The 9,932-nt window shown below is 33.9% G+C and overlaps 1 protein-coding gene across 1 annotated transcript; it reads right to left on the bottom strand.

Moving 5' to 3' along the window:
* Positions 1-3,319: 3,319 nt before the first annotated feature.
* Positions 3,320-8,809, bottom strand: LOC149543505 (uncharacterized). The gene is made up of 6 exons (XM_089795804.1): positions 8,623-8,809; positions 8,069-8,203; positions 7,420-7,964; positions 7,040-7,207; positions 5,354-5,527; positions 3,320-5,218 (listed from the first exon to the last, which is right to left on the bottom strand). The coding sequence occupies exons 1-6, from the start codon at positions 8,807-8,809 to the stop codon at positions 3,320-3,322; spliced, it is 3,108 nt and encodes a 1,035-aa protein (XP_089651930.1).
* Positions 8,810-9,932: the final 1,123 nt, after the last annotated feature.

Raw genomic sequence — 9,932 nt, 5'->3', positions numbered from 1 at the left:
CTTTTGTAAGTTGTACATCATAATCCAAATCTTACACCCTATAACCAATCCAATTAAGGTTTTCTACGCTCCCAAACTCACTCGAAAAGAAAACCATTATCTGATACCATGTGACACAAGGTAGGTGGAAGGAAGGAACCAAGTTTAGTCTCCTAACACCTTGCCAAGAGTATACATGGAAGAAAACACAGATCTAGCAGCAAAGAACCAACTTTTTTCATGAATAGATATTGATTAATTAGGCAACTCATATGATAAAATATATATACCAGGTTGTAAGGCCTCCCTACTTATAGCTAGCATAAAGAATTACAAATCCAAAGCTCAAAGCCCTCTCTATTGATACTTCCTACTTTCGTCTACTTGTAGACTTACATTTCTAAACCTAGTCTAAGTCCTTATAAAGTTAGCAAGACCACAAGTTGGCCTGTCAAGCAATTAATTACAAAAATGCATCCTTCTTTTGAAGAGAAAAAAAAAGAACCAATAAATGACTAAAAAAGTATATGTGCTTTTAAGGATGGGTCCATACATGATCCAAGAGATGTTCCTCAACCACATAACATGCCACATCATCATAGGAAATCACACTGGAAAAAAAAATCACACTACATAGAATGAACCAAGGAGTGAAAAGTGAGTAGAGAAAGAGACACAAAACTTGGATATTTTGGTTGCATGTTAAAGTTTGTATATATTTATGATATGATATTTACTTGATACATTTTGTATATTTTTTAGCCATGAATAGTTGAATATGATAATACTTGTTATGGGTATCATTTCAACTATTGTTATTTGTTCTTGATAGCTACCAAGTTGTATTGATATCTTTTGATTGAGTTTGTATTTGGGTTATTAAGTAAGATAGAACTTATGAATTTTTTATGACACGTTGTGTGGATTTCACTTTGGATGGCCTCTTTTGTGTTTCTAGTGATAGTAGCATGATAGGCAATGATAACATTTATGTATTTGATAGTAGTCACTTTTTTTTCTTTTTCTTGTTGTGGGTATTATAGCATAGCACTTTGACTTGTGATGGTATATTTGGCTTAGATAATTTATTTATTTTATGGTAACTTCTTGCCTCTTATTCAATGTATATAAAAAGTGGAAGAATTTTGGGAAAATAGGTGTTGTAAACCTTATATGATAATGGTTATAATTGTTGTACTTAATTTATTTTATATATATTGCACCTAAGAGCATCTAAATAGACATGATTGTGTAGAGAGCCCTTTGGAATATTCTTAAGGCCACTTGATGAGTTGTATTTTAACATTGTAATATTCCTAATTATATAATATTCATGAAAGAAAATTAATAAATTGCCAATACTAATTGTGGATTCAAATTAGGCTAGGTAGCACGTTATTTTACAACAAGATTTATGTAATACTACTTGGTAGTTTTTGGGAGTCTATTTTTATAAGAGAAACTACAAGATTAGCTGTTGAGCTAAGCCAAGTTAGATTTTGTGAAAGTTGTAGGCATGACAAGGGATGTGTAGTTACATGCATGTTCACATGGAAAGCTTGTTTATGGATGATGTTTTAAAATATTTTGAATGGATGTATTGTTATACAATCCATTTCCAAATAATAAATGGATGATATATATTTTTCGAGGGTGGATTGTTTTCTCGTAAAGATTTTCCTAGATTATATCTTGTGCCACATTTACATGGGTATGTTGTATGTTCTATTTCATATAGATTTTGTGTGCTTACTTTCTTGACTTATGAATTGGGTTATTTGGATTTTATTATTGTATGGATGCATGTTCACTTACACCAAATATATATATCAAGTGTGTGGGGTGTGGGGATAAATAAGGTTGGATCAATTATTTTTTAGTTTTGATAACTTGGTTTCTTTTGTATTATAAATCTATTCTTCTTCTTCTATAGTCAAAGACTTGACTTACATTATTAAAATAAAAAATATTTTTATAAATCATTATGTAGATATGGATATAGATATAGATATAGATGTGATTAAGATGATACAAATACAAATACACACACACAAACACAAACAATTAGACAATTTAAATTTATTACAATTATTAATATATTGGATTTGTAAGAGTTTGTCTAGTTGCTTGCCTTGATTGGTCAGAGCATCCTATGATAGGTACAAGGTTGCAAGGTCTCGATTGGTGAGAGCTTCCTATGGTAGATACAAGGTTTCATTATCTAGTCTCCTTCAAGTTCATGTGGCATTAGAGAATGTGTCACACCGATATTGAATCAAAGCCCTAATAGGCATTAACTAAAAACATGTTAATTATTATAATTCAATATATATATATATATACATATATATGTGTATATATGTATATACATATATATATATATGTATATATGTATATATATATATACATATATACATATATATATATATATATATATATATATATATATATATATATATATATATATATATATATATATATATATGTATGTATATACACACACACACACACACACACACACACACACACACACACACATATATATATATGACTAATGATTAAGCAATTCAAAGATTTGTAGGAGTTGGGTTAGTGGACGACATCATTTCTACATGATTATTTGTATGAGTAAGAATGGAACAAGGTGACCAAGTGTTTCACAAAATGACTTCTAAAAGAACATGGAAATGTGAATGTCAATAGAATTCCATGCAAGAATTTTTCTCCAATATAATTAAATATAACTCTCCTTAAACTCAAATTTTTATTTATGCTTCGAAAAAATTAATATATAAGATAATATAATTTGATTTTTTGTAACATCAAATACAATGTTACATTATTTATAGATTAATAATAGGTTTATAATTCTACTAAATTGGATTATTTATCAAACTAAAGGAAAAAAGGTGAACAATTTTTTTTTTTTTAATCTAAAATAAATTTTATTAAAACTTGATTGTTACAATCAAGAAGCCTATATTATATCTTCAATAAGTGAATATAGATGGATCCATACACCTCACAAACATGATCATATTGTATTTAAACAGCAAATCTATGGATGGACTGGATACTATATATTTTTTAAGTAAGTCTATTGTGCCCATTATTTAGAGCCATCCTTAAACATCACACACTAAAGGAAAAATTAAGTTTGGGAAAATAAGTCAATTTTGACTATTTAACACTTTTAATATTGAAATGAAATCTTAGTATGTGATGTTTAAAGATGTTTAAAGGGCCCAGTTATTTAGAGGAAACACTAACTGTTATTAACAGCGCCGCAGGATTCACATATAAATTGAACCATTTGGTTCGTTGAAAATGGAATCCACCCTTAGCTTTTATATGAAACTTCCCTGTCAAGCATGCTGTGGATTTCCCACATGTCAATAAGACTCCATGGATTCTCCCACTGAAGAATTTCATGAATGTTACTCTCAGCCTGCTTAAGCTCTTTCATCATCCCGTCCATGCAGAAAACAAGTGCACTCAAAGCGATGATCAAATCATTGTTGAATCGACTGAGGCATACATTTGCCTCCACCACCTTGATACTTTTCAAGAGAGAATCAATGGCGTCTTCAGGATCATGTGGGTGTTCTTCAAGGTCTGCAAAAGGATCATGTTGGTGATTATGATCACGATGAAAAATTAGCTCTGGAATGGATTTAACTTGAAGGACCTCTACAAAACACTGAAGTGGACGACTCACTCTGTAACCAAATTCCTTGAGGTCGTCCCTGATGAGATCATAGATTGCCTCTACGGAAACATGACCGTTGGAGCTGCAGCTCTCAATAATGGACTCATAAGCGCGCAGGGAAAATCTCAGAAGCTCTGCTATATTACAAACATCGTCCAAGAGTTTTGAGTATGCATTTTCTGGGAATGGCATAAACCAAAAGTCCGGCTCGTTCTTGGCTTCCTCTATACTTCTTCTTAGCCTACAAACACGATGCTTCAATTCCTTTTCCTTCTCTTTCAACTGTGAAAGAGTCCCCGGCAACGAATGAATGCATTGTTGGGCGACCTGAGAAGAAATAATGGCGGCAGTGTGTTGCTGGATATGAGAAAGAGTGAAAATGAGCTCTTTTCTAGCAATGGTCGCAGCTCGGCGTGGCTGAAGAATCAACTCCACCACCATATAACAAACTGTTCCCACCATGGTCTCTGTTATTCTCTCAATTGCAAAATCTGAAGGAGTGGATGAAGTCTTTCGGCCGAGGATGAAGACTGCTGAAATGACTGCAGAGAGGCCTCCTGCATAGCCATACATCTTGCTCTGCCTTAGAAAACTAGTAAATATCACCCATGGGATTAGGGCTACTGTCCCAAGCACCATGTATTTCTCCATAAAAAAGCTGGTGATTACACCATAGATGGACCCCGCAACTGTGCCCTGTGCTCTCACGTTGCCCAGCTTGAACGTCGCTTCTCTTGAAGAAGTCAGGCTCATGGCCACTGCAATTCCACCCCAAAATCCATGTTTTGGGCTGATTAAAATACCCGTCAATACTGAAAGACCCAGTGACATTGAGCATTTTAGTGCTACAATTAGTCTATCCCTATATATTTGGTAAAACCATCTTCTGGTCCTGTGAACAATGGTCTCCTTCTGTGATCCCTGCTGTAGTGCATCCACATTAATGGATATAGTTGTTAGAGGCACAGCGCACAGCCGGCAATAATCAGAATCATTCTCAGATAAAGTGCTGTTTTCTTGATTTCCATTAACCATTGGTACAATCTGTTGCAATTTTTCACTACTTGGGTTTGACAAACTCAGTACATCTATGGCCTCCTTTGACAAAGACTTCAGATTGAACATAAAGAAAAAGGTTGGAAGATAGCATCTGAATGCATCTGATTTATTTGTTGGGTTGGGTTTTTGCATAGTGGAGTGATAAGCTCTTTGTGTGAGTACCGTTAGGGCTTCGTCCAAAGAATTCAGCGCTGTTGTTACTTTTTCAACAATGAGTTCCTCCTCGTTATTTGTGTTTCTTCTTGCAAAGCTGGCGGATCCAGCGTGGTTTAGAGCAAGGGTGGTACACTCTGCGAGATAGAGCAATGGGTCTTTAAGCAATGCGTGCATCAGTGGTCCGATCTTGAAAGTGGAGGAATATTGCAGAGCCATTTCCATTCCTGCAAGGGACTGCCTCAGATTGCTGATTGTACTTATAGCTTTCAGAGAAGATGGGTATCCAAGACATGGAAGCTCCCATCTTATGTAATCCTGTCATATCACAGCAACATAGAAAGTTTTATTAGAGATAAATAAGAGTTAGGTCAACACAGAAGTGCATCTGTGGCGACACCACAGCTTGTGTATTAGAAAACCTAACGCATAAAGGATAGGAAGCAGTGCCACCATTTTCCAATAGCCAATTGCATTTGCACGATTCGTGCTACTAACTGGCAAGCTGATTGTATTTGCTCGAATAAAGTCGTCAGCAAGGACTTTCCACGCCAATAAAACAAGAAAAATGACTTTGGATGCCAATGGGCTGAAGTGCAAAAACCCAGTACTCGTTGCAACTTGCAACTATAATAAATTCATCTCATCCAATCAATGAATATATATAATATAGAATGTCCATTATTCGTTAGATAGTGGATGTGGAGTATGAATTCGATCGAGAGGCAAGGGGTGGTGCTTGGGACATGATCTATTTTGTAGAAAATCTTTCTAATTATTTAGGTTTTGAATCTGAGACGTGAATGTAGTTGCGAGTCAAAAGATTCGGGTTAGAGATATGATTTAGAGCTCTGTAGATATAGCTATTGGTTATAAAATATGAATTCAATTGAATTGGCATTTGACATATGGCATAGATGTAGAAAATGTCTATTATTGTTTAGCTATATATGAATTCAATTGAATTGACATTTGACATATGGCATAGATGTAGAAAATGTCTATTATTGTTTAGCTATATATGAATTCAATTGAATTGACATTTGACATATGGCTTAGAAGTAGAAAATGTCTATTATTGTTTAGCTATTGTCAATTGAAATTAGTCAAAAATTGGTGTCCCCAATATGATTTAGACAATTTATCAAAATGTTTCTAATTACGTGACTATCAGATATTAGAAATGTATTAAGAATCAAAGTTTGATGCTTGAAACTTGATATATAGAATGGAAGGTTAGTCCAGAGGTTATGATTTAGATTTGTAGGCAATAATAATTATTTAGCTATAACATATGAGAGACGAATTCAATTGAATTGATGTTTTCTATATGATATAGATTTTGTAAAGAATGCCCCTTATTGATTAGCTCTTGTATATAATAGTATGAATTGAATCAAAGATAGCTGTTAGAGATATGATTTAATCTTTGTATAAAAAATTCTAATTATTTAACTATTAGAAATAAACTAAGAATCAATCTTATAATAAAACCTGTGTTTTTTAATTATTAGATATAAAATGAGATAATAACTTGATTCAAATCATAGAACTATAGCCTGGAATTTGACGCACCTTGTCTGTCATGTGTATTCAGTTTGATCATGTTAATATCTTTCATATATATATATTAACTGTCAAAAATTAATATAATATACATATAAATTAGAAATATTTATAAAAATCTCATATCTTCAAGTTTATAAATTCATTTGTTTTATAAAATAATATATAGTTTTAAAAAGTAACTATAAATTAACAATATATGTCAATTTAATAAAGTTTGTAAGTTCATATTTTGTATACTAATATTTTAAATTGGTGAAACAAACTTATAGTATGTTTTAAAAATATTGATAATAAATTTAATATTGATAATGACTTAAGTATCAGACTTATAAAAAATTAACTATCCTTCAAATTTTCAGCCTGTCATGAATGGAAACACCCATTAATAGCATATAGTTGTTCAGCATATTTCAAATTAAATTCATTTACAATATTTCGAAACAGACGAACTTATAATTTATGTCATATTTTGAATTTGGAAAAAGGAAAAAATCAAGCAATTTCATCTATTAGCTATGGAAAAGAGATCTTGTCGGAAGAAAGAAAGTTTTCTGTGACTGTTGTTGATACCTGTTTGTCTTGGACTTTCTCCAGCATAGAAACTCCTGCAGAGGACAATGATTTAGCCTGGAAGCGTAATGAATTCACCTTTTCATAATCATTTGTATTGAAAGCCTCGACCAAAATCCTCAACACCTCTGATGTTATGCGGGCAGTCAGCTTACTCTTCTCTTGAACCTGCCCATCTCCAATCCATGAAAACCAGCTTGTTCAAGCTAAAATATGACACAAAACTTTTTGAAAAAAAAACCGATGTTGAGATCTGACAGTATTTGAGAGAATAGGAAAGTTTGAAACTGATTGAATAGACAAGAGTTTCCAGCGATAGATTCATACAATCTAATAAAACATAATGAAATGGGTACAAAGCTCTCAAATGTATTTATTACCTGGTAACAGGCAAGCCTCGGAAGAGGAAAAACCAGAGCCAGGAGGGCACAGGCAGTTCCAACAAAAGTAGTGGCTGCAACACGCAAGGGATACATAACGGGGTCCAAATTCTCCCTGTTGGAGAAGGCCGAGACATAAATCATTACCAACTGAGCGCAAGCCACTCTCTTGGACGTTACATGAATCATTTTCGACCACATGATGAGGAAGCTGCTGAGAGCGACACACAGAGTTGTTACCCAAGTGTTAAATCTCTCTGGTTTGATGACACAGAAGACGAGAATAGCAGGGATGGCTCCGTGAATTACTCCGGCCATTACAGAGAAGGAAGAGCGCAGAGCTTCTCCGAGGGAGGCCTCTCCGACGACAGTGACAGCCATGATATATGCGAAGAGAGGGAAAGCCATCCAGTCGGAATGCGTGTCACTGTACTGCATCGCCATCCATGCCAGCACGCAAGCCCATCCTGTCCGAAACGCCGCACTCATTCTCGACTGCCAAAACACGCTTTCGTAACTCACAAACGCCATTAAAATACTATAACCTGCAGCATGCCCGATAACAGTATCCATTACTTTTAAGCCATTGCATCCACAATTTATCTGTTTGATAACAGAAGATTATTCTATACTGGTGAGGTTAACTTACCTGTAGGATCCAGCGACAGGTTGGAGAAAGAGCTGCGATTTACGATTGGGAGTCTGGGACCAAATCCAAATTTATACAAGTGTGAAACATTCCTGGTAGACTTCACGAGCTCAAGCGCATGTGTTTCCGTATATCCTGTCAAATACAACTCAAATCAGTCTTTCATGTCTGGAACGATCTCTTTTAACACCGAAGAATTGGGACCTAAAATGGATATAATGTGTTAGGTTTGAATTAGAATAGGTTTTTCATATTAAAGAGCAGTGAAAATGGGGATTGGTCTACAACAGAAAAAAAAAAATGTTAAAATTTGGTGGAAAGTCATTATCATATGATTAACCAACCTCTTTTTTTAATATCAAAATTCCTGCTAATAACTATGAAATTGTCATCATTATACATATAACTGACCCAATAAACTTTGGTGGGCATTAAACAAGTCAAGTAAACATCAACATAAAAAAGACCCCTTGGCTAACAACAAACTAGCTATCATAGTGAAAATTTAAAAAGAAAGCACAAAAGCATGTGCAGCTGATCATCCGTAGGGAGACCATGAAGGGTAATCGCTGCTGAATGCATCACCCGCAAAGAAAAGTTAGCAACCTTGCCAAATTTATCCTCCAGGTCCTCATTCTTCTTGATCAGGCTAGTGATGGACTCCTCCAACTTAGCAATGTCCGGGTTACTCATTTTTTCCCATGGTGCTGCTCTCTTTCTGAATATCACTTCCAACCTCATTCTCATCTTTTTGCTCATCTTTCTTGTATCACAATAGGTTTTAGATGATGTCATTAGTTGATAAGTATATAGAACTTCTTGTGGTAGGGACAAAGTCATATAGTCTAGTTTTTTTCTTAACTTGGTATTGTTAGGAGGTTTGTTGTACCATAGTCACTCCTTGATATTTATAAAGAGCTTTATGTGGTACGTATATGGTCACAAGGTTACTTATTCCTTCTATGTTGTATGTGTAAGAAGATTGTTCAAGTTATATATATATATATATATATATATATATATATATTAAGAGAGAGAGAGAGAGAGATTCTTATAGTAGGTACAAGGTCGGGGTCATTCTTAAACATTACACATTAAGGAAGAAATTAAGCTTTAAAAAATAAGTCAATTTTGACTATTTAACACTTCTAGCTTAGAAATCAAATTTGAAGCCGTCCACAAAGTCACATGAATCGAATTCCTTTCTCTATCTATTATTTCAAAAAGTGTTTAATATGGATCATCCTAACATCACTAATTGTATATATTTATAATTTCTTTTGATAGACATAAAATTACATGATGGTGTTCCAGATAATTAATAGACATAGTATCAACCTCATTGTTCACCCTATACGAGTCTTGCTACATATATTGGATTACCTGATCTTATATCTTAAAAATATAAAAGTAAACACCAAAATTAGGTTCAACACAATTGAGAGAGGCAATTTCATTGTTATGTGGCCCTTCCCACACTGAAAGAGAATGATTAAGCGCGGGTCTTACAAATCTAAACTTATCTTATTTGTACAGTTAAGAGCTATGAGTTCTAGATAGGGATGAAAGGAAATTGAGTGGCCGAGTAAGCGGAGCCAAGGGAGTATTCTGCATGATCTATAGGTTGTCATCATTTTCTTAATTGATTGTAATGCGCATGATATCCAATGCTTATTAATTATGATATTCCTAGTCATCTTGTGCTTGGAAAACAAACTTAAAGCATAGCGCATAATATTTTAAGACATCTAGCTGTGGGCTAATTCTTATAGAATATATATTCCATGTCGCTCTGTTTCTTGAAAAGGATCATTCATAAACATTATTATTATTGCATTATTCACATTGTCTAACAAAATATCCG

Source organism: Cupressus sempervirens, chromosome 8 (assembly GCF_028749045.1).
Source record: "Cupressus sempervirens isolate cs-2001-9-10 chromosome 8, ASM2874904v1, whole genome shotgun sequence".
NCBI classification, from domain to species: domain Eukaryota; kingdom Viridiplantae; phylum Streptophyta; class Pinopsida; order Cupressales; family Cupressaceae; genus Cupressus; species Cupressus sempervirens.
This window is presented reverse-complemented; position numbering and strand designations above follow the sequence as displayed.